The sequence below is a fragment of the Dendrobates tinctorius genome, unplaced genomic scaffold (assembly GCF_039654945.1).
Source record: "Dendrobates tinctorius isolate UK_male_01 unplaced genomic scaffold, ASM3965494v1 ptg000015l, whole genome shotgun sequence".
In the NCBI taxonomy this organism is placed as follows: domain Eukaryota; kingdom Metazoa; phylum Chordata; class Amphibia; order Anura; family Dendrobatidae; genus Dendrobates; species Dendrobates tinctorius.
In genome coordinates this window covers 30,786,413-30,812,251 of record NW_027361683.1, presented here as the reverse complement: position 1 = coordinate 30,812,251, position 25,839 = coordinate 30,786,413, and the positions used below count along the sequence as shown (strand labels likewise).

General features: G+C 43.3%; 1 protein-coding gene across 2 annotated transcripts in view; it reads right to left on the bottom strand.

Annotated features, from left to right (window-relative positions):
• Positions 1 to 947: 947 nt before the first annotated feature.
• SDC3 (syndecan 3) overlaps positions 948 to 25,839 on the bottom strand; it is a 153,488-nt gene continuing 128,596 nt past the window's right edge. Inside the window, exons 1-4 of one of the 2 annotated variants that reach the window (XM_073563316.1) lie at positions 24,158 to 24,359; positions 18,011 to 18,525; positions 16,855 to 17,149; positions 948 to 7,846 (exon numbers count right to left, since the gene is read on the bottom strand). In XM_073563316.1, the coding sequence (XP_073419417.1) occupies positions 7,680 to 7,846; positions 16,855 to 17,149; positions 18,011 to 18,517 (969 nt within the window). In that variant the 5' untranslated portion in view covers positions 18,518 to 18,525; positions 24,158 to 24,359 and the 3' untranslated portion in view covers positions 948 to 7,679. Of the gene's footprint in view, positions 7,847 to 16,854; positions 17,150 to 18,010; positions 18,526 to 24,157; positions 24,360 to 25,839 lie in introns of those variants that run through there. The other variant, XM_073563309.1, reaches the window with a different exon arrangement.

The following is a 25,839-nucleotide window of genomic DNA, read 5'->3' as shown; positions in this document are numbered from 1 at the left end:
CCCGTCCCCAGCAATGTCGCTGGTGAGATCTGCCTGTGTGGCAGCTCACTAGCGACCACCTAGCGATGCACCAGCGATCCTGACCGCGTCATATCGCTGGTCGGGATCGCTGGTGCATCGCTAAGTGTGACAGTACCTTAACACACTGGACAGTGACGGAAATCTGATCCAAAACATTGATGAAAATGGTCCGTTCATTTTAGTACATGAACTAATAAACAGATGTGTGAATGAGGCCTTAGTTTTTCTTCAATTTGGTTAATAAGCTTAGAGCTCAGATGAGCTTATAATTGGTCCTAGTTAGTGATGAGTAAGTATGCTCCTTACTCGATATTTCCCGAACATGCTCGGGTGATCTCCGAGTATTTGGCGTGCTCAGAGATATAGTTTCTGTCGCCGTAGCTTCATGACTTGCGGCTGCTATACAGCCTGAATACATGTGGGGATTCCCTAACAAACAGGCAATCCCCACATGTAGTCAGGCTGTCTAGCAGCTGAAAATCATGCAGCTACGGCGGCAAAAACGAAATCTCCGAGCACGCCAAAATACTCGTAGATCACCCAAGCATGCTCGGAAATATCGAGTAACGAGTATACTTGCTCATCACTAGTCCTAGTGTGACCTGTGTCCATGACCCATGATAACCAGCGCACACAACTCATTTTCCACATGGACCGATGGTCTGCAAGAAAAAAACAGGAGAGTGAATTATTCTTTCCATTTTACATAACGGCACCGTCTGGGACAAGGATCTGCAAACATAACCCGTAACGTCCACAATTACCCAACGTTACGTGCCCATTTTTCATTTCTGAAATCTAAACCCAGCATTAATACAAGTACATGATATACTAGTAAAAGACTGGCATAGACAAACACAGTAAAATAAACCATTCATAATCAGCAGCATGTAAAACAATGTAGCAAAAAAAATGACAATAAAATAAAAAGTTCAAATGTTTTAAGTTTTATTTCCTTAATGGATACAGCACAGAGATAATTATAAAATTATTAAGATACATTAACTGCAACATTGCGTAAAGATCATTGGCAAAGTTATAGTTTTCTTTTTAAGTGAACAGCTTTTGTTTGCTTGTCGCTCATGTTGCTTTAGCTTTTGGCTTTAAAGTCTGTGCCATGAGACACATTCAGAACAGACTTTAAGAAGCAAATTTTATATGCTAAAATCCTAGTGAATTACATACTGTACATACAAAAAAATGCTTTATTACGGTATAACCCCAGTTACCGACCCCTTCCAGAAATTATTTCACCACTTACAACAGATGTTTTGTAAGAAATGAACCCACTTTGTAATTACAGGTAGACTGGTAGAATAATGTACAAAAATGAAAATATCCCAGGTCTTGATATGGACCAGTCAAGACAATTTCTACCAAGGAGTGCTTCATGTTATTGAGAGGTACAACAGAGCTGCTGTAAAGACGCCCCTTGGTATGTTACATTCGGTCTCCACAGTGAAAAGAACACAGACGTAGACTGCCACATAGAGAACATTCAGCTTGCATGAGAGCATCGTCTCATAACTCCTATTTAATGTCCTAATCCTAAAAGTGTTTAGTCATTTTACCAGTTATAGTTAAGATGAAACGTCTTGTTTAACCTCACTGCCAATATATCAATCCAATGTCAGTGGACTTGTGGACCCCTCCAACCCAAGGATTCCGGGAAAGGGACTAAGGCCTCATTTTTCCCTTCTTTGGTGCTCCATTACATTTACTTAGAAGTGGACAGCAGACAGAAAATAACCATGAAATCTTCCTGAAGAGTATAAGACACATCTAGGAAAGAAAACAGAATCTCAGAGTATGAACATATGGAAGAAAACATATTTTAGTCCGAAAATGTAATCCTTTAGCAGCCAATTTCCATAAAACTGTACTGCCTTCCAACAAGCCCGGACAACATGTGGCTGGAGGGCTACCAGCGCAGGCCACTACTTTACGTTTTAATTTTCACCAATCAGTGTATTCCAGTGATGGCATATGACCCGGGAACCTACAGTACGATCAATGGGATTCTGATCTCTAAGAATCAAAGGTTTCTCAGTTACTTTAATAATGTATTCAGTTGACAGTTTATTCTCATAGTAGTAGTTGTAAAAATAACTTGGATCTCGTTATTTGCAAAGTTTAGTAGTTCTCTTGTTAGCCAATCCAAAAAATGTAACGTTTCCTTTAAATTACATGCTCCTTCTCAAACATCGGATTGAAGGTGTTAATTAGAAGACAACAGAGAAGCACAGTGAGTAGCAGTGTGACCTCTCAGGTGACAGGTGCTGTGTAGCATGCAGCAGGAATTTGGTATACTTGCTCTGGTGAGAGGCGCTGTGTAGCATGCAGCAGGAATCTGGTATACTCACTCTGGTGAGAGGAGCTGTGGAGTATGAAGCAACAGGAATCTGGTATACTCACTCTGGTGAGAGGCGCTGTGGAGTATGCAGCAGGAATCTGGTACACTCGCTCTGGTGAGAGGTGCTGTGGAGTACACAGCAGGAATCTGGTATACTCACTCTGGTGAGAGGCGCTGTGGAGTATGCAGCAGGAATCTGGTACACTCGCTCTGGTGAGAGGTGCTGTGGAGTACACAGCAGGAATCTGGTATACTCACTCTGGTGAGAGGCGCTGTGGAGTATGAAGCAGCAGGAATCTGGTATACTCACTCTGGTGAGAGGCGCTGTGGAGTATGCAGCAGGAATCTGGTACACTCGCTCTGGTGAGAGGCGCTGTGGAGTACGCAGCAGGAATCTGGTATACTCACTCTGGTGAGAGGCGCTGTGGAGTATGCAGCAGGAATCTGGTACACTCGCTCTGGTGAGAGGTGCTGTGGAGTACACAGCAGGAATCTGGTATACTCACTCTGGTGAGAGGCGCTGTGGAGTATGAAGCAGCAGGAATCTGGTATACTCACTCTGGTGAGAGGCGCTGTGGAGTATGCAGCAGGAATCTGGTACACTCGCTCCGGTGAGAGGCGCTGTGCAGTATACAGCAGGAATCTGGTAAACTCACTCTGGTGAGAGGCGCTGTGGAGTATGCAGCAGGAATCTGGTACACTCGCCCTGGTGAGAGGTACTGTGGAGTATGCAGCAGGAATCTGGTACACTCGCTCTGGTGAGAGGTGCTGTGGAGTATGCAGCAGGAATCTGGTACACTCGCTCTGGTGAGAGGTGCTGTGGAGTATGCAGCAGCAGGAATCTGGTATACTCACTTTGGTGAGAGGCGCTGTGGAGTATGCAGCAGGAATCTGGTACACTCGCTCTGGTGAGAGGTGCTGTGGAGTACGCAGCAGGAATCTGGTACACTCGCTCTGGTGAGAGGTGCTGTGGAGTATGCAGCAGGGATCTGGTACACTCGCTCTGGTGAGAGGCGCTGTGGAGTACGCAGCAGGAATCTGGTATACTCACTCTGGTGAGAGGCGCTGTGGAGTATGCAGCAGGAATCTGGTACACTCGCTCTGGTGAGAGGTGCTGTGGAGTACACAGCAGGAATCTGGTATACTCACTCTGGTGAGAGGCGCTGTGGAGTATGCAACAGCAGGAATCTGGTATACTCACTCTGGTGAGAGGCGCTGTGGAGTATGCAGCAGGAATCTGGTACACTCGCTCTGGTGAGAGGTGCTGTGGAGTACGCAGCAGGAATCTGGTATACTCACTCTGGTGAGAGGTGCTGTGGAGTATGCAGCAGGAATCTGGTATACTCCCTCTGGTGAGAGACGCTGTGGAGTATGCAGCAGGAATCTGGTACACTCGCTCTGGTGAGAGGTGCTGTGGAGTATGCAGCAGGAATCTGGTACACTCGCTCTGGTGAGAGGTGCTGTGGAGTATGCAGCAGGAATCTGGTACACTCGCTCTGGTGAGAGGTGCTGTGGAGTATGCAGCAGCAGGAATCTGGTATACTCACTCTGGTGAGAGGCGCTGTGGAGTATGCAGCAGGAATCTGGTACACTCGCTCTGGTGAGAGGTGCTGTGGAGTACGCAGCAGGAATCTGGTACACTCACTCTGGTGAGAGGTGCTGTGGAGTATGCAGCAGGAATCTGGTACACTCGCTCCGGTGAGAGGCGCTGTGGAGTATGCAGCAGGAATCTGGTACACTCGCTCCGGTGAGAGGCGCTGTGCAGTATACAGCAGGAATCTGGTGTACTCACTCTGGTGAGAGGCGCTGTGGAGTATGCAGCAGGAATCTGGTACACTCGCTCTGGTGAGAGATGCTGTGGAGTATGCAGCAGGAATCTGGTACACTCGCTCCGGTGAGAGGCACTGTGCAGTATACAGCAGGAATCTGGTATACTCACTCTGGTGAGAGGCGCTGTGGAGTATGCAGCAGCAGGAATCTGGTATACTCACTCTGGTGAGAGGAGCTGTGGAGTATGCAGCAGGAATCTGGTACACTCGCTCTGGTGAGAGGTGCTGTGGAGTACGCAGCAGGAATCTGGTACACTCGCTCTGGTGAGAGGTCCCGTGGAGTATGCAGCAGGGATCTGGTACCCTAGCTCTGGTGAGAAGCGCTGTGGAGTATGCAGCAGGAATCTGGTATACTCACTCTTGTGAGAGGTGCTGTGGAGTATGCAGCAGGAATCTGGTACACTCGCTCCGGTGAGAGGCGCTGTGCAGTATACAGCAGGAATCTGGTGTACTCACTCTGGTGAGAGGCGCTGTGGAGTATGCAGCAGGAATCTGGTACACTCGCTCCGGTGAGAGGCGCTGTGCAGTATACAGCAGGAATCTGGTATACTCACTCTGGTGAGAGGAGCTGTGGAGTATGCAGCAGGAATCTGGTACACTCGCTCTGGTGAGAGATGCTGTGGAGTATGCAGCAGGAATCTGGTACACTCGCTCTGGTGAGAGGTGCTGTGTAGCATGCAGCAGGAATCTGTCTGGTATACTCACTCTGGTGAGAGGCGCTGTGGAGTATGCAGCAGGAAACTGGTATACTCACTCTGGTGAGAGGCGCTGTGGAGTATGCAGCAGGAATCTGGTACACTCGCTCTGGTGAGAGGTGCTGTGTAGCATGCAGCAGGAATCTGTCTGGTATACTCGCTCTGGTGAGAGGCGCTGTGGAGTATGCAGCAGGAAACTGGTACACTCGCTCTGGTGAGAGGTGCTGTGGAGTATGCAGCAGGAATCTGGTACACTCGCTATGGTGAGAGGTGCTGTGGAGTATGCAGCAGCAGGAATCTGGTATACTCACTTTGGTGAGAGGCGCTGTGGAGTATGCAGCAGGAATCTGTTATACTCACTCTGGTGAGAGGCGCTGTGGAGTATGCAGCAGGAATCTGGTACACTCACTCTGGTGAGAGGTGCTGTGGAGTATGCAGCAGGAGTCTGGTACACTCGCTCTCGTGAGAGGCGCTGTGGAGTATGCAGCAGGAATCTGGTATACTCACTCTGGTGAGAGGCGCTGTGGAGTATGCAGCAGGAATCTGGTACACTCGCTCTGGTGAGTGGTGCTGTGTAGCATGCAGCAGGAATCTGTCTGGTATACTCGCTCTGGTGAGAGGCGCTGTGGAGTATGCAGCAGGAAACTGGTATACTCACTCTGGTGAGAGGCGCTGTGGAGTATGCAGCAGGAATCTGGTACACTCACTCTGGTGAGAGGTGCTGTGGAGTATGCAGCAGGAATCTGGCATACTCACTCTGGTGAGAGGCGCTGTGGAGTATGCAGCAGGAATCTGGTACACTCACTCTGGTGAGAGGTGCTGTGGAGTATGCAGCAGGAATCTGGTATACTCACTCTGGGGAGAGGCGCTGTGGAGTATGCAGCAGGAATCTGGTACACTCACTCTGGTGAGAGGTGCTGTGGTGTATGCAGCAGGAATCTGGTATACTCACTCTGGTGAGAGGCGCTGTGGAGTATGCAGCAGGAATCTGGTACACTCGCTCTGGTGAGAGGTGCTGTGCAGTATACAGCAGGACATATGGTATACCAGATTCCTGCTGCATGTGCTACACAGCGCCTCTCAAAACAATGTATTACTGCTACTCCCTGTGCTTTTCTATTGCATTCTGATTAGCTCCTGCAATCTGATGCTTGAGAAAACACATGTAATCTGAACAAAACAAAATTTTTGTATTGCATAACAATTAACAGAGCTAGGACCATACTTGAGCACCTTGTATTGGGACTGGAGTGCCGCGTTCTTTTATAATACTTGCACCATAGCCACCGGCTGTGCAGGGGAAATGTAAAAACTAATGTAGGGTTAAATTATCAATGACAGGATTGGTGAAATGGCATATGCTTCTGGAATGCCAAAAAATTGATTTAAAAAGTCCTTTTAAACCCAAACTGCTGAGATCAAATTTTTGGGATGCTTTACAAAACAAAAAATGAATTAAGGTTTCTAGCAGAATAAGACCTGTGATAAACTAGGTTTAACATATTTTCCTCCAGGTTCAAAATAACTAAATATTCCAACTAACTGCGCTCATCTGCATCAAATTGTCCAGAATCCTTAGCTGTGGCCAAATCGATGCATATCAAAGGTATTTATTTTGGTTCGGTAAAACAAGCATATTGTTGGTTGAACTCTGCTCTTTATTTTTTGTGTTTACTGCTCAGCTTTTAATTTACTTTGTTACACCTCTAATAAAGAAGAGGTGATAGTGCTAAGGCGCGTCTAGACTTCCATACAAATTGATCCGATTTTGGGCCATAATGCACAGACTGGCTGCAGGTCTCCCTGCCGGAGCATGACCGCTTCCTATATTTCTATGAGGGCTGTCACGCTCGGGTCGGGAGAGCAGCGGCCAGTCTGGGCATTGCGGTTCGAGATCGGACCGATTTGGATGGACTTCTGAATGTGCTCTTAGAACTGATCGGGACAAGTGTAACCACTAAAAAATGAGAACTGCACTTTGTGGGGTTGGAGCAAAAAAATCCCTCTTTATGGCACTACATTTAACCAAAACACTAATCGCATCCCTTCACCACCACAGTACCATATCAACATTAAAGATGCATCCCTATTTTAGTCTTTGTATCCGCATAAGCATATTTGCTGGAGAATGTTTTGTCTGAATGTTTAAAAAAGTTCTTTTTTTTCCAATAAGATTCCCTAAAATTTCTTAATTTACACCAGATCATATTTACAGCTTAACGGCGGAGCCTGTGGTCGGATTAGAAATCCTTATGTATAGGTCTAATAGAAAGATATATGTATATATAGGATTTTTGTACAACATTCCAAATTCCCTTTAGCATGTACATAAACTTCTTACTTTGGAAATATTATTAAAAAGCAGATGGCGATCTGGGGCTGAAGAACATATTTCCTAGTATATGCCAATACTGCAATATAAGGTGATCGAAAAGGCATCACTTGTGCTTTTGTGGGTCCTGAATTTGCTACGTGATGGCCACAACAGCATTATCAGTCATACATGGCAAAAGAACCCTCAAGGAAGCACCGGGCAGTTGTGGCCATTTACAGTGTACAAACGCAAAGAGGAATGAATAGAGTAGAAATCCCACAACAAAGAGTGGCGAGGTGTCCTGGTCTGATTTCATATGTCCGCACTTCAGGTAGTTGTGATGAAGAAATAAAGAAAAAGCCCACATCCGGGATCACTGAACATGGGAGCCATTAAAGAAAGATCCGTCCACAGGCCCATAGATCATCATCAGAACTGGAAAAAGAGAGAAGGACACATTCCCCCTACTATGCGTAGAATTCCTCATGATTGTCCGGTTTTTGGTAAGAAACGCTGGCTGGCTTGGGCTCTTCCAGGGCGTAACTTCCTTCATCTTTCTTTTTCATGCGGTAAATCAGCAGCATCACTAAAAATGCGGCAAATAGGGCTCCGACCACTCCTCCTACTATCACCGCTAGAAAAGAAGAAAACGGTCATTAGCATTGGCTTATGAATTCTATGAAAATTTCACAATTGTGTAGTTTTTCTATTATCCCGATACTTTTATCTGCAGCATTTTTTCCATCTTCTTAAAGCATACATAGTAACTGAAATTAGACTCGAAAACTAATATCCTTAATGTAACTGAGGGTATGATTGGAGGCCATTACATATACAGGAAAGATGGCGATCATGTGTAATAGATACAAGGCCCCATTCATCATTTGCAATTGTTTCAAGTCACTATTCTTTCTTTGTCTTGCCGAATTTGCTGACAGAATGTGTGCCAAATTCATCAAAATGGTGTACAACGTTCCTAAGTTTTGCACACAGCTGAAACTGGTCTTTATTTTTGACTTTAGCCCTTTTTTTTCAGTTTTTTTTAGTATAAGTTGCAAAATTTCCACCAAAATATCTGGCGTACATCAAATCACTCGAGGTGGGGAGTGGAGTACATTTGCAATGAATTTTGCAACTTTTCAGAAAGTTGCAAATGATGAACTAGGTGAAAATAACTGGAAAACCTAAATTCTGCCCACAATGGCGCAAATTAAAAGAGGAATTTGATGCAAATGAAAGACTGTAGAAAAACAACAGAAACTGGACAAAGAACAGGTGCAAATACAATAGTGAATCGGGCCCATCGTTTTGGTGTATGAAATGTAATACTTCAGCCACTGAGATCTTTGGAGTAATGATCAAAGATTTGCCTTATGTGAGGTCGGTGACATTTCCCAATAAATGTAGACCATATGAATAAAATGTGCCTCTGACCAATACTGGAAATAATAGGCAAGGTTCAAAGCCATTAATAAACCTTTCAGCAGCCTTTATCATTTAGAGACCGGTGTGATAAGCAATGATTTGACAACTGGACAAGAGTCCTTACAGGCTGATAACTTGCCTGTAACAAGTGCTGATCTCGGATATCAGAATTCAAGTCTCTAGTTCACGTTCACTGACATTACCGATGGCAGTTCATGCCCCATTTACATGAGGGGTGCTACTAATAAAAAATCATTTACATAAATGATGCGATCACAGGACTGAAGGGGTGATCCGGTTTAAGAAGTGACTGCATATTGCTGAATTCCCAATTATCCCCGTGCACGTAGGCAATCAAGTGACCACATGTATACTATTTGCGACTAGTCTCACCCAGCGTCTCTTTATCCTCTTCCATTGAAAGAAGCAGGATGAGACTTGTTAGCACGAGATTGCAATTATGCAAAATGCCTACTTTTGATCAAGTGACTATCCGCGCAGAGGAATTGTGACAGTGGGTGCATCACACACTATAATAATTTGTCAGTCTGGAGTCACTCTGGCAACTTTACTTCTTAAAGAAGTGCTCCCATCAAAACTTGTGTCCTCTCAATATATTGGACTCATCATATTATATAGCACTGTGTACTTACAATTGCACATTTTGCCTTTCTACCCAGATAATTCTTCTCTTTTCTCTGCTCTACTTAGAAACAGGAAATTTCTTGTCCTTACAAAAATAATTCTTCTTTTCATTTCCTGACACAGCTCCTCCACCTCTCCCCCTGCCATTGAATTTTGCAGCGAATCATGAGACACACAGGGAAAAATGTACCTCCTGTTTCTACATATAGCTTAGAAGGATTCAGCTAGTCAAGTTTTAATCATGTGATGTCATAGAATGGAAAAGGGAAGAATTAACTGGGCAGAAGAGCAAAATGTGCAATTGTAAGTATACAGAAATATATAATATGATGACTGCAGTATATTAAGAGGATAAAAATTTTGATGTTAGGAGTGCTTCTTTAAGCTGGACAACACCTTTAAAGAACAATCACACCTACAAAAAAGTCCAGAAAGAATGAAGTAACACCAAATATTTTTATTGATAACAACAAATAGCTGGACTGAGACAATATAAAAACAAAAAGACAAGACAATTGACAAACTATGAGGTGGAGGGACACAGCACAAAAGTTATCTACCAGAAGGAACCATCCTGGCCACCATGGATGTGGAATCTTTGTACTTTAATATCCCACACCAGGATGGATTAAATGCCTGCAAATTCTTCATAGAAAACACCGGGACTGATGCTGATTCTGTGGTGAAACTTATAAAATTCATTCTCACCCACAATTACTTTGAATTTCACAACAGGATATACTGTATCTACAGGAGACTGGCACAGCAATGGGAAGTAAAATGGCTCCACAGTATGCAAATCTTTTCATGGCCAAGCTTGAAAGTGACTTTTTGTCCTCATGTCCTATCAGGCCTCTGGCCTACTACCGCTACATTGATGATATTTTAATCATCTGGACGGAGTCTGAGCCACAGCTAAAGACGTTCCATGAACAGTTTAATCAATTTCATCCCCCCATCAACTTAACACTCAACTACTCCAGCACTGAGATTAACTTTCTGGACACCCGCTACAGAACAATGAAATAGAGACTTCCCTGTATCAGAAGCCAATCAACCGTCCAACATACCTTAAATGGGACAGTTTCCATCCAAAACATGTAACAAAAACTCTATTGTCTACAGCCAAGTCATCAGATACAATCGGATATGTTCCAATCCCATGGATAGAGATGAACACCTTGGTCACCTCAGAAAGACCTTTTTGAATCAGGGCTACCATCCAAGAACAATTAAAAATCAGATTACAAGAGCCACCAGAATGTCAAGGAATCACCTGCTACATTACAAAGCTAAACATTAAAATAACCGGGTGACTCTAGTGGTCACCTACAATCCAAATCTGGAAGTGCTAAGGGGAGCTGCAAGGAAATTACAACCTTTACTACAAAAAGATGTCCGATTACAATCCATTTTTCCAGAGCCCCCACTGTGTTTTAGGCAGCCCCCAAATCTAAGAAGCATCATTGTCAGAAGCTCCCTGTCCTCTCCAACAGCTGCAGGAACCTTTCCTTGCAACCAGAAAAAATGTAAAACCTGTCCATTTATAACGACCACGGACAAGATAAAGATCCCCAACTCACATCAGGACTACAAGATTCCAGGTACTTTCAGCTGCATCACATCTAATGTGGTGTACTTAATTATTGTACTAAATGTCCAACTGGGGGTCTGTGTGTGGGGGAGACAGGGCAAAAACTGAGAACAAGGATGAATTCTCATCGCCACACAATAAGAGAAGAAGAAATGGATCTACACGTGCCCAAATACTTTTGTATGCCTGATCACAGCACCATGGACATGAAATTACTTGTATTGAAAGGTAACTTCACATCTCAGAGAGACAGGAGAGTGTGGGAGAGTAAACTCATGACAACCCTTAGACATACTCAGAGCAGGAATGAATATGTCACATGGATTTATGCCTTTTTACATCAGATAAAAAGTTTGCTCTTAAGACCTTGTGGGGGCATCACAACACAGAACCAGGCCCCAATCAGAGGACAATAAAACGTTCACACATCTAATCTATGAACTGTTCCAATATTTATGGACACAACTGTCTATCATTCTCCCATAATGACAGTTCTGCTTCACGTAACTTGTTTTATCTATTTCATTATTTCTTTCTGTGCTGTATTGTGTATAAATATGTGATTATTCAGATGTTGTATTAGTCTATATGCCTGATGAAGAGACCTGAGTAGTCTCGAAGGCTTGCGATATGTGAGCGGTGATTTTGCTGCATGTGTCTGATACATGAGTGGTGTGCGTACCACTAAATAGAATAGGACCTGAACAGCAGCAACTAGTGTATAATGAACAATCTGAAATATGAATATATATGAGAATCTCATTTTTTAGCCACGGCTTGAGTACTGTGTCATTTTAGTACAACAGAAAGTGGCTTAAGTTGTATTGCAGTCCCTTAAAGTAGAAAAAGATTACATTAAAAAAGGTTGTGCCCCTCTGTTGTACAAAAAATGAGAGCATATGGTAAAAAGAAAAGGAAAAACAATCCAGCTCACCGTACTGCCCTGCCGGCAGAATCCAAATCCTTGCGCACGGACTTGACCAGGCAGTCAATCAACAGTGAAAAAGAAGGAAGGAAAATTCCAGCGCGAGAAATGGAAAATTAAAAATCCAATGTCAATGTCATGTCAGAAAAAAGACAGTTTGGGGTACAGTCCAGGAACATGCAGCAGTATATTTTATCTTCTATGGTGTATAGACCCTATGGCACACAGTGGACCTTGGAAGGCTGAATTTAATGGTCCTGACCATTAACATCCTGAGAAAATCATATACAGGCTGAGGCTACATGGCGACAATAGCTGCAACACCGCTAGCGCGTGATCGTGATGTGTAGCTGCTACATCCTGTAGAATCACACATACTGTAGCAAAAGAAGAGAATGGGGTGGCGATGTGGCCATGGACGCAACAAGTAAGGCACAAAAGAAATCAGATTCAGCTGGACATTTTGTGACTTGCTTGTTGAAATCCTGCTACACTTACTCAAAAGTGTTTGTAAGGTTATATGTTTCATCACATGATCCCACTGACTGCCACATGTTTGTAACACAAGTCAACATGGACCTCTACATTATATACTATGACAGCAGCTTATAAAGTATAATAATATAATAATAATTTCATTCCGATAGTGCCAACATATTCCGATGCACTTTACAATTCTGAAAGTATGTGGAATTTGACTCTGCAGTGCTGAGTAGATGTATGACACATATATGAATGTATTAAAGCGAACCTGTCATCATAAAAAACTCCATTAGACCTTCTTCACACGTCCTGGTAATTCTTGCAGAGAAAAACAGTACTGCTGAGTAGAGATGGGCGGACACCTGGATGTTCGTGTCCGGCATGTTCAGCCGAACAGTTGCAAAAAGTTCGGGTTCGGGTACCAGAACAGTACCCGGACCCAAACCCTTGAACTTGAATGGGGGGGGCCCAAACATCCAATGTTTGCCATGCTGTCATGTGCATAACAGCGTGGCAAACACCATTTTTGATCGGTATGAAATCATCCCCGCCAGTCAGACAGCCAGTGTTCCCATGCTATCAAATGACAGCGTGAGCCAGCAGCAGTGCTTGAAGGTATAAAGCTTACCTCCCGTCACTGCTGTCGGCTGATGGGACTACTGCTGCCATCAGCCAATGCCTGCTGCCGCTAATGACAGCGGGAGCAGGAGGGGCTGATGGGAGTATTCATCAGCCGGCTCCTGCCCTGTAAATAAATAATTTAAAAAAATAGAGTGGGATTCCCCTGTATTTTTAATAACCAGCCAGTTAAAAGCCACAGCTGGCGGCTGCAATCCTCAACTGTCAGCTTCACCAAGGCTGCTTAATAAGAATAGAGGGGTCCACATGCCGTATTTTTTAAAATTATTTAAATAAATAATTTAAAAAAACGGCGTGTGGTACCACCAATTGGGGGCAGGTATTCTCAGGCTGGTATGGGGCCATGGAAATTAGAACCCCCGGCCTAAAAATAGCAGCCCAAACAGTAACACGGACTGCCTGGTGAAGTCTGTGTTCGGTGTCCATACCTGTTTGGGTTCGCCCTTCTCTACTGGTGAGATCTGTGTGCCATCTGTATGTATGTGTGTGACATCCATGTCTCCGTTTGATGTCCATATATCACGTGTCCGTATTTCACATCCGTGTGCCAGGTACCAGCGCCTAGGAAAAGCAGTACAGTTTGCGCTGATGCCAGGCACCGGTTCACACGCTAGCGGTCACATCAGTGAGGTAAACGGAGTTCATTGGCTATGAACCCAGCTAACCTTAGTCACATCACCATGAGACACTGATGCTGTACTATCACGCACAGCTCAGTGTCTCTGCTAGATGGCAGGCTGAACACTCGCATCATGCCAGAATTTAGCCTGCAATCTAGATGTAGCAGAGCTAAATTTGTTCATGTTGGAGAGGTGAATGATATGGCTGTTTATTAATTTTGGCATTTTTTTCAGTAGACATGGGCATTAATGGATTTTAGGCGACAATGTGAGTAGAACTTTGCTTTTTATTTTTAAATAAATCTGTAAAACAGGGTGTTGAGTTTTATTTAAAATAAAGGACTTTATTCTTGCTGTGTGTTTATTTCCAAACTTACTATGAGGTTAGCAATGGGGGCGCCTTATAGACAACTGTCCATTACTAACCCCTGGGCTTGATGTCAGCTGCCAATACAAAGCTGACATTAACCTAAACCCTATTACCCCACTTGTCACCGCCACAGGGCAAGATTTGGTGCATCTTATGGGGCAGATGATGGCTGATGTTGGTAGCCTGGGAGGGGGGATATCTCTGGCCCCTTCCCAAGCTATTAATATCAACTCACAGCTGTCTGTTTAGCCTTTGCTGGTTTAAGTTGATAGGTGGACCCTACATTGTTTTTTTTTCTGTGGTTCCCCGTAAATTCACCAGTGAAGGTTAAGCAAAGAGCTGTGAGTTGGTATTAATAGCCTGCGAACCTTATAAGTTACTGCCCCTTTTCCTAGATTATTAATATTATCCCCAAGCTGTGGGCTTTACCTCTGCTGGTTATGAAAATTACACAGGAGCCCAAGCCATTTTTTAAAATTAATTCTTAATCTTACACAGGAGGGACACAGCAGGTGCTAAATACAACTCCCATCATTGTTGCCTAGTTGAGTTGATCACAAGGAGATCAAGTGACAATGATGAGAGCAGCCGGCGCCTGGGAACAGCGCAAATTGTTCCGATGCTTACTAGGCACCGGTACGTTTCACGCTGATTACACACGGATATCATCCGTGTCAGTGTGCACACGTTCTGTAACTGCACCCCTGGCCTTGACTGACCTTTGCTCTGCATTGGGGGTCGGCTGTCAGTAAGGGCCAGGAGAGCAGTTACAGCTGCCACTCTCTATAGCGGTGACTGAACCCGCACTGGCGCCGCCCCATGACTGAAACTGGATCGCTGTCGGGGGGACAAAAGTAAATTGGATCGCTGTCGAGGGGGAATAAAGTAAATTTTATCCCCGCAGCATTCGGCTGAGTGTGGACACCGGACAGGTTAATAATTTTTTCTGGTGACAGGTTCCCTTTAAGTATGCAAAGAAGTAGACTACACTTTCCAGTACACAAAACTAGACATAGTATCTGCCAGTCATAAAGAAAAAGAGGAAGAGTTCCAGCAGTCAGTTCAGTGTTTCTACTTTTAAAGCTACAGTTTGAGAACCGAAAAAAGGAGTCTTGCTTAGTTTTAAGATGCAACAATTTTAAAGCTAGTTTTAATAGACATCCCCTATGTATTAATCCAGAGATTTCAAATTCACCAAACGAAAATGAAATAATATATAATATACTTACCATTATAAGCAAGCCAAACTTAAAGTAATGGACAACCCCTTCTTAAACTAAATGTTCGGCCCTGATAAAATAAATAAACAAACTTATACTCACCTCCTGGTCTGGCTCTGTTCCAGCGGTGTCGACACTCATGGGCTATGATGCAGTGGAATGACACGTGATGCCTGATGCCCAATCTATCCTGGCGTCACTGTCCCTGCCTTCGTACGAACTGAACATCAAGCAGAAGTCCGGGCTGAAGCTGATCTCGGACATTTTCTCCATATCCATTTCGACAGGAGGCGCAGACAGTGCTGTCAGCAATGAATGAGCGCCGGGCGGCACGGGTCATTCCACCACATCACAGCTCTGGGACTGCGAGTGCAGACATCGATGGAATGGAGCCTGCATGGGAGGTAAGTATAGGTTGGTCATTTTATCGGGGCCGAACATTTCGTTCGGAAAGGGGTTGTAGTACGAGAGGACAACTCCTTTAAAAAGAACTTTCCATAACCAATACTTATCACCTATTTACAGACTATGTTCCAAATAGGTGGGGTGTTATGAATGGGCACCGAGGAGGATAGCAGGCCCAAGCTAAGCCACAGAAAACCAGAGAGGTTGGTAACTAAGCTGATGCAGACCCCTGATCCTGTCCACACAACTAGCAGTAGCCGTGGAGCGTGCCTACGATGATCCTAGACGCCTCGGCACAGCCGGAGAACTAACTAAGCCTAAAGCAAGAAAGGGGAAATCTAAACTGCCCCGGAGCAGACCCCAAAGGAATAGATAGCCCCCAAACATATATTGTCGGTGAGACAAGATGAAAACACAAACACAGGCAGAAAAATAGACTGAGCAAACGATGGGGCCCACACTGACTACTAGACAGGACAGGAAAGGAAAGACACTGTCTGCAATCACGCAAAAAACCCTGCAAAAAGTCCAACACGTCTGATGCACAAAAACACTGAAGTCGCACGACTTCGCCCCCCCTATATCAGCACTCTGGTATATTCTGAAAGCAAAGCAAAAAGAGACCAATATAACAGGGGACAAAACAAACTGGCACATGCAGTAACATATGGGCGGTGATTCAGCACAGCCCCAGCCGGAGCTGGCTGACCCGCAAAAAGCAGAGATAAACAAAACCAGATCAAATGCAAACAGAATAACAAATGAACCACTTTGCTGAACATGCAGGGAAAGAGCAGGAGACATCAGATCTCAGAAGGAACAGGAAGAAAATCACCAGCAGGGATAGAGGGAGTCAGCTGTCATAAATCCCAATCAGAAAGCCCAGATCTCCAATCGTCTTCCTCATTATCAGGTGGCAAGCCTCTATCAATCAGATCAGCTCCACTATCTCCAGTAACCACCAGAGGGAGTCCAGAAAGAGAAATCGCATCCCCATCCCCTCTGTCAATCTGACCAGCTCCACTACCTTCAGTAATCACCAGAGGGAAGCCAGAGAGAGAATTCACAACAGTGGGGTACGATTACTAGGATTCCCACCAAACATGAAAATGGGTGGGAGGGGGGTCAGTAAGTCCTCTGCATGAATATATTGATACTGTGCACATGTGTGATCACCACGCCAATCACTTCTATAGACAGCATTTGTTTCAAGGGAGAATGACCTTTAAATATAAAACAAATCGATTTAAATACACTCCTGTATTAAGTTGCTGAGAAAATAAAGAAGAGAGTTCAGAACGAAAGAATGCACTTACCTATTAACACTTCTCTTCTCTCCAGAATATTCTTTTGAGGCATCTGCGCCAAGGTATTCCCAGAATCTATAGTGTTGTCAATGAGACCAGTGTCTAATTTCCTTCCTCGACCATGATCAGTGGGTGGTGTGCCAGGTGGTAATACTTCATTGCCCAGGTCAAATACTGTGGGTGGCTGCGTCTTAGATATTTCCTCCTCCTCTTGGATCTCAAAGTCACCACTTGGACCGCCGATCACTGGTACCTCTACATCACTGTCACGAGTAGTAGCCATGGTCACCACCCAGCTGTCTGTCTGTCAACGTAACAGAGAAAGTATGGATTACTGCAGTGGTCCAAGTCATCAAAATTAAACATTTGATAAGAAAAATCAATTTTCCCTTCCACTAATTGCCTCTTTTGCGTCTCAGTTTTCGCCATTTTCCTGGTAACTGCCTTTGTTCTTATTGAAAAATATTGTTTTTTCCAGAGCAGGTGTGCACAACCTACGCTCCAGGGGCCACATAAGGCTCAAAATGCCATTCTGTGTTAGTACTTAGCAATCTGGTCAGGGACCAGAAAAGGTGGTTCACCTGTTCTAAGGCCTAGTTTACACTGAAGCCTTAGTTTAACTGCAGACAAACAAGCAGTGGTTTGAATTCTGAGCACCTGATGGACGTTACCATTGGAACTATCATCAGGAAGGCCTATGAGAAGTCTGGGATATATAGAATCCAGTAGAAAATAAAACAACCATTTCAGGCTCTTTCAAACACTTCTCTCAAATCCTTACAATTTGCTTTTTCAATTCCAGTTTATTTACTCACACATTTTCAGGAAGAATAATAGAGCACTATTTTTTTTATTAAAATGATGAATACTGAAGCAGAACTTGTCAGACTGCATAAGTCAATGGAGTTCATCAGTGGTCATCAGTGTCCACAACGGAATCTCCAACACAGATTTAAACAAGGCCTAAGTCTAAAGATCCCTTTACAGTAAGTACACTACTGCTGTTCCATTCCAAAAACTAACACATTAGAAAGGGCCTAGAATTTCATTTCCATTTAGCTGAAAGACTGTGTGAAACCAAACCCCTAAATGAATTGTCCCCAAATTGTTCAAGTGTCTACCTCCATACTGTGCCGACTTTACTGCAGGTGGCCTGAATCCTCACCTGGGGTTGTTGAGTTGGAGACACTTCTTCCAAGTCCTCTACATCATCTGCAACAGTTGTCTGCATTGTTTGGTAATCTTGAGGAGACCACTGCATGCTGCTTGCCTGGTCTGGAATGGTCCCAACGCTTTCAGTAAAATCATCCCATTCATTTGCTTCTTCCTCTGTTGTAGTAGGAATCAGTGTTGTTAACGTGGAAACTATAATCACAGGCTGTAACCGACGTACTTCGGTTGTCCTAGCAGTTGCTTGGGTTACAGCAGCAGGGGTTGTTGAATCTTTGGTAGGTATAGTTGGTGTAGGTGCAGGAGTAATGGATGGTGCTTCAGGAAGAACCCATGTGTGGTGTCGATGTACTAATGTTGCTTGTGTTGTGGGAGGAAGCCAAGTTGTCTGTGCAGAAGAAAGAGAGTATACTGTAGGTGCAGGTTCTTGTGCTGTGGCTGTGGGAGGAGCGATGGGTGTTTCTGTAGTGAATCTGACACCAAAATCCAGCCTGGACTCCATCTCAAAATCTAAAAACAGACAAACAGAACAATTAATTTCTTCTCTGGACAAGAACAAATGATTTTACAAAAGTACTATATAAACTTTATTGTATCCCTGATATGTTAAGAAAATTGGCGTAGGGGTCTGACTGGTGGCACGATACAACCACTGATTGGTAGACTTTTACTGATAAGTGGTTATTTAACCCCTTAGTGACCTAGCTAATTTTTTTCAATCTGACCAGTGTCAATTTTTTGTGGTAATAACTCAGGAACGCTTCAACATATCTTAGTGATTTTGAGATTGTTTTTTTTGTGACACATTGTACTTTATAATAATGGTAATATATGTTTCTAAAAATTAGCAATTTTCAAACTTTGAATGATTATCCCTTTAATCCAGATAGTCATACCACACAAAAACATTAGTAAATAACATTTTCCTCATGTCTGCTATACATCAGTGCCATGGGTAAAATGCTGTTTCATTTTGTTAGCATTTTTACAAGGTTTAATAATGTAGCAGTAATTTTTCATTTTATCAAGGAAATTTACAAAACTTATCTTTTTTAGGGACCTATTCAGTTTTAAAGTGACTTTGGAAGGCCTATATATTGGAAACCCCAAAAGTGATCCCATTTTAAAGATAACACCCCTCAACGTATTCAAAATTGCCTCCAGGTAGTTCATTAACCCTTCAGGTGCTTTCCAGGAATTAATGCAAGGTGGCATAACAGGAATAAAGAAATGTATTTTTACCATCTAAATGTTGCTAACTTCTGAAAATGGCCGTTATTTGGCCATGGATTGACATGGCAAATATTGGCACCACACGATCAAGAGCTCAGGGTGTCGATAGGATTAAGGGTGTGTGCACACGCTGCGGATTCTGCTGCGGATCCGTGTACAGTACCATTATAATCAATGGAAAACAAAAACCGCAGTGCACACGGTGCAGAATTTTCCGCACGGATTTGCTGCGGTTTCAAAACCGCAGCATGTCACTTCATTGTGCGGAATCCGCAGCGGTTTTATACCTACTCCAGTGTCTGGGTGTGAAACCGCAGAGGAAAATCACAGGCTAATCCACAGATAAACCGCAGGTCTTTTGATCTGCGGATTTACCTGCGGATTTTGCAAAATCCGCGTGGAAAATTCCGCAGCAGAATCCGCAGCGTGTGCACACACCCTAAAGAGAAAGCCCCCACACTCTGTTAACCATCTAGATGCTGTAGTCATTATTGACAGCATTTAAGGGGTTAAACAGCTATAGTCATTACCAACACTGACATGGCTGATGCAACAGGGTGTTGGCTATAGTGTACTGCTGACAGCTGCTCAATTGTCAACTGTCAGAGGATGCTAGTCTCTTATATTGCAGGTCAGCAAAAAGATGTATTGGTAGTCGCTAAGGGGTTAAATGTCTGTTTCCACGAGCAGACTTAAGTAGACTGTAAAGACTGCCACATTTCTCAGCAGTGCATGTCCTGTTTACACAAGCCACTGCATCGCCGAGAACGATGATTTTCTTTTCGAGCTGCACAAAACATCATTTCCCCCAATGAACAAGCACTTTTCTAATTCATCGGATAATTGGCAGCATCTTTACCAACAAGATAACGGTGAAACAAGTGTTTTTAACAACGATCTTTCGCAATTATCTTGCAATGTAAATACTCCTAGTTCAAATGTAGATATTGGATAAAAGTAAGCTACTTTTGGTACTTCAGTACATGCAGACGTTTGAATTTGACCAGATTGCAGGTATGGCAATATCACCAACAGGGCCATGGCACTACACTTAATAAGGGGTTTTCCTTTGATCTTCCAGATGTAAAAAATAAACATTTTAAGCCCCATTATCCCAATTGCCAATGCACTACGGCAATAAGGAAGAGTGAAGGTGAAGCGCCAGAACTGGCAAATCTAATGTGAGGCGCCACTCCTGGGACCGCTGTGGCCTGGTATATTTATGCTGGGAAGGTCCATGAATATTGGGCCCTTCACAGTCTAAAAATACCAGGCCGCAGCTATCCCAGAAGTGGTGAATCACATGAGATAATATAAGCTTGCAGCTGTCTGTTTTACCTTTGCTGGTTACAGAAATGGGAAGGACCCACATAGTTTTTTTCATGTATTTATTTATTAGGTTAATACATGTAAAGTAAGCTAATTATACATCTCACGGATATCTATGCTTCTATCTACCTATCTTTTATACTTTCACATCTTTAACACCTAAAAATCTTTTAATTCTATTCTGCATTTCATTGCGGTATGTGTCACACGGATGACACATCTGTCATCTGTCTACGTATGTGCGGTAAGAATTGTCATCCGTGCTCCAGGAAAAAAATGGACATGTATATGTGTGGGTCACAAGGACTTACAGTCCATGAGAAAACAAGGACGTGTACACAGCCCCATTGATTATAACGGGTGTGCATGTGTAAGCGTCTCCGCTACATGTAAAAATGTAGCAGAAACACGGATGTGTGAACCTGGCCTTAGGGTATGTGCACACATTCAGTATTTAAATACTGGAGTGTTGGCAGGAAAAAACTGCATAAAATATGCGCATTTTTATGTGCGTGTTTTTTCCCATTCATTTGAATGGATGAAAAATGCTGCAAATATACTGAAAGAATTGACTTGTTGCAGATTTGAAAAAACACTATAAAGGTTCAAATCTGCAAGGAAAGAAACCGCATCTGTATGAGACTTCAGGAACCCTCATTCACATTGATGCTGTAAAATGTTGTGTTTTTTAGGTGACAAAAAAGTGCAGAAAAAATGCAGCAAAAACAGAGACAAAATGTATAGTAAATGTACAGTCATGGCCAAAAGTTTTGAAGCTGACATAAATTTTGGTTTTCACAAAGTTTGCAGCCTTAAGGTTATCTACTTTTCTCTTGAAATGTTGGGTCCTTGGCCAGGAAACTCCCTAGATCTCAGTCCCATTGAGATCTTGTGGTCATTGCTCACAATGCAAGGGGCAAACAAAAACACAGAAATTGTGATAAACTCCAAGAATTGATCAGACTCGGTTACCACGATCCAGGATTTGGCCCAGAAGATATCTAGAATGCAAGAGCGAAGGGCAGAATTCTTGAAAAATAAGCGTCAACACTGAGAATATTGAGTCTAATAAAACTTAATGTATTTGTCAATAAAAGTGTAAAAACGTATAAAATGTTTATAACTGTACTTCAGTAACCATGCCAAAACAGCAAACTTTATGACAACCAAAATTTATGTCAGTCTCAAAACTTTTGGCCATGATTGTAGTATTACATTTCAGCCAGTCAAATGAATCAAAACAGGAGCGGATTACTCAGACTAGCACTACTTTCTGTCTCATAAAGGGGGATCCCGAGGGCAATTTAACATTTATACATGTTGCCATGTGAAGCATTGGACACGTAAAACATAGATTATGCATGACCAGTTAATAAAAAGCTACTGCACATGGATAACCCATCCTCCGTACTCCCTATGTACTGTGCCCTCTGCTCTGCCTCTCCATAGTTCCCAGACAATTTGCTTATAATGAGCATAAGCTTATCAGCACAGAAGTTCAAGTGGATAAAATACACTGGGAATGACTGCATACTATTATTTCGGGATACATTCTCAGCTTATCACTATTGTCATGTAAATACAGAAAAATCAGCAGAGCCATGAAAATAGAGAATCCAAAATAGGCAGATGCAGAAAATTGAATTTTTATTCTACAATGAAAAAATATGATAATAGTGCATTTCAACAACTAAAACATTTGTATGAAGAAAAATATGCATGTGAGTCTAAACTACAGCTGGCAGAGGTGGTGTCAGGGAATCGGTGCCGACATTTGTAACAGGTCCAATTTAGGCCGATCTTCTTTGGCAAATGTATTTACTACAACACACCACTGAGATTAATTGTCTACATAATCTACCGTACTACTCTATTCCTTCAGGTGACTGGCTTATGGCAGAGAACGCCACTTCAACAACTTTTGATTTACTGATCAGAATGAAATGCAGAGGGTTAATGAACACAGTGCATTGACAGATGGCCCCGCAGCAGGTTATATAGGTGGCATGCATACAATTGCAGGTTTGGGGCATCTGTGAGGAAGCACATTTTGTATTGGAAGGAATTGGTTTAGCAGCATTAGTTTTCCACTTGACAGGCCTTGTTCACGTCTGTTAACACATAAATGGAATAGACACAAGGAGTTAGAATCCACTGCATTCCTGTTTCAATTGGAAGCAGAGGGAACCCTATCGATTTATATGGGGTCTGTCTGGTCTCCATTTGTTGTTAATTTTTACAACAGAAGAAAAATTTGATGTGCTTGACTTTTTTCCTCCGTACTAAAAAACGGACACCAAATGGGAACCAGATAGACCTCAAGTACAGTAAGTCAATGGTCCGCCTCTGCTTCCATTTGAAACAGGAATGCAACAGATTTTTGTTCTGTTATTTATTCTGTTCTTTTACAATAAAAGGAAAGGATAAATGGAACACTGAAGTGAGTCTTAGGGCAGTTACATACTGCAGATAACGGCGGAGTGCCATGCCAGAAAACATCACTTAGCACTTTGCCCAGTGTCACTCTATGGGGCAGATCAGATCAGCGTTGTATTCTCAGGCGTATTCGGCATGCATGTAAAATCGCAGCAGGCTATGATTGTACGAGTATATTGTCCGAGACTCATCAATGCAAGCCTATAGGTGCGAGAAAAAAATTGCACAGAACTCGACAGGATAGAAGAGATGGATTACATACAGTAAATACACATAGAATAGATAGATATATAGATGTCTGTAGCAAATACAATTAGTACAGTGTGTGTGCAGCTTAGTGTACATGTATTAAATTATTAAAAGATTATTTTTTCAGAAAAAAATGGCGTGGACTTCTGTGTAATTTTCTTAACCAGCAGAGGGAAAGCTGACTGTTAGGGGCTGATGTTTATAGCCTGGGAAGGGGGTAATACCCATGAAGCTTCATATGCTATTAACATCAGTTCACAGCTGTATAAGTAGCCTTTACTGGCTATTAAAATGGGGGACCCCACTTAAAAATGACGTACGGTCCCACAATACTAACCATCAAAGGCTAGGCAGACAGTTGCGAGCCAATATTAATAGCCTAGGAAGGGGCCATGGACACTGCCCATCCCAGGCTAAAAACATAAGCTCTCATCAGCCCCAGAAAAGGCACATCTATAAGATGTGCCAATTCTGGCACTTAGTCTCTCTCTTCCCACGTGCCCTGCAGCGATGGCTGTTATGAATGAGTCACCGAAGGAGGAAAAAACAAAAATACAAGCTAAGTCCAGAAAACCGGAGAGGTTGGCAGCTATCGGATTGCAGACCCCTGATCCTATCCACAACAACTAACAGTAGCCGTGGGGGGTTCCTACGATGCCCTAGACCCCTCGATCACAGCCGGAGAACTAAATAGGCCTAAAGAAAGAAAGGGGAAATCTAAACTGCCCCAGAGCAGACCCCAAAGAAATAGGCAGCCCCCAACATATAATGACGGTGAAGCAAGATGAAAACACTAACACAGATAGAAAGATAGGTTGAGCAAACGATGGGGCCCAAGCTAACTAAAAAGGACAGGATAGAAAAGCTGCTGTCTGCAGTCCGTAAAAAACCTTACCAAAAAATGTCCCAACCGTCTGATAGGAAAAAGAGGCCCTGAAGTCACTAGGACTTCAAAAAGACTATATCAGCACTCAGGTAAATTCTGAAGACAGAGCAAAGAGACAAACTGATCAGAGACAAAAATGGAACTCAGCACACCCCTGACCGGGGATGGCTGAACTCCAAAAAACAAGGTAAACAAAACAAAACTAATAAGTTGAATAGAAGAGCAAAAACTTATCTTTGGGAAGCAGGAATCAGACTGGTCTCCAAGAATCCAGCAGAGAAATCACCAGCGACTCAGAAGGGCGTCGGCTGCCTTATATCCAGTCAGAATTTCCCAGTCATCATCTATCAGATCAGGTGTTTGGTAATCAGCCTCACTACCTTCCTTCACCAGAAGAGGGAGTTCATCAGACATCGACAGTGAAGGGGAAAATGAACTCACAACAGGTGGCAAGTGGGGTAATAGGTGGGGGAGGGTTGATGCCACCTAAGCATTGTTAGGTGACATCAAGCCCAGGACTCAGTACTGGAGAGGCGTCTATAAGATGCCCCAATTACTAACCCCATAGTCACTCACTTCACCTGATGTCAGCATGAGCGCGGTGGGAACATTTCTAACAGAACTCGCGCTGGCCTCACTTAGGCGAAGTAAGTTCATTGGCTGTGAACTCCCAGGACCTTTCTGACGGCACGGTAAGCGTGAGAACTTTCTCATGCTTGTTGTGACATCAGACAGGTTATAGGAGTTCACTGTGCGACACTGGGCAGCGGTAGCAGACGCTGCTCAGTGTCTCTTCTGGATGACAGGCTGTATGGTCACATGATGAAACTATGCAGCAAGCCGTCTAGATGTAGCAGAGCTAGACGTGTCGTAAGACAAATGGATTATCATTTTCTCTGTGGACAGGTGAGGAATATTGTTGTTTGTTACTTTAATTCTACTTTAATTCTTTTGCAGGGGACAATGGAGTCTCTGAAATGGGCGATGTCCTAAGTATGGCTAAATAAAGATTTAGTAAAGGAGTCTGTGTCATTACTTCAATTTAAGAACTTTATTCTTGTTGTATATGTTTTTATACAATTTGACTATGGCAGGGGTGGGCCACATGAGAGACGGTGACTGTTGTGGAGGGCAGAACCAATAGGCTGAAATTAGTTCTACTCAATATATTTATTTATTTTTCTCACTTATATAGCACCATTATTTCCACAGCGCTTTACAGACATTATCGGAACTGTCCCCATTAGGGTTCACAATCTAGATTCCTAATCAATATTTCTTTGGAGTGTGGGCGGAAACCAGAGAACCCAGAGGAAACCCACGCAAACATGGGGAGAACATACAAACTCCTTGCAGATGCTGTCCTTGGTGGGATTTGAACCGAGGATCAATATATTATAATTACTATATTATTTAAAATTATATTAATACAAATTGTATCACTTAATATTGAGCATAATTAAGTATGCTGACATTCCCCTATATATCTTTTGAACCGGAATACAAACCCTTCTGTATATCACATGAACCCCCTACAGCCCCTTATATACTGTAAGAGTCCCACACAGCCTCCCCCATATGCGGCATGAGCCCCACATAGCCTTCCCCATATGCGGCATGAACCCCACACAACCTCCCCCATATGTGGCATGAGCCCCACACAGCCTCCCCATATGCGGCATGAGCTCCAC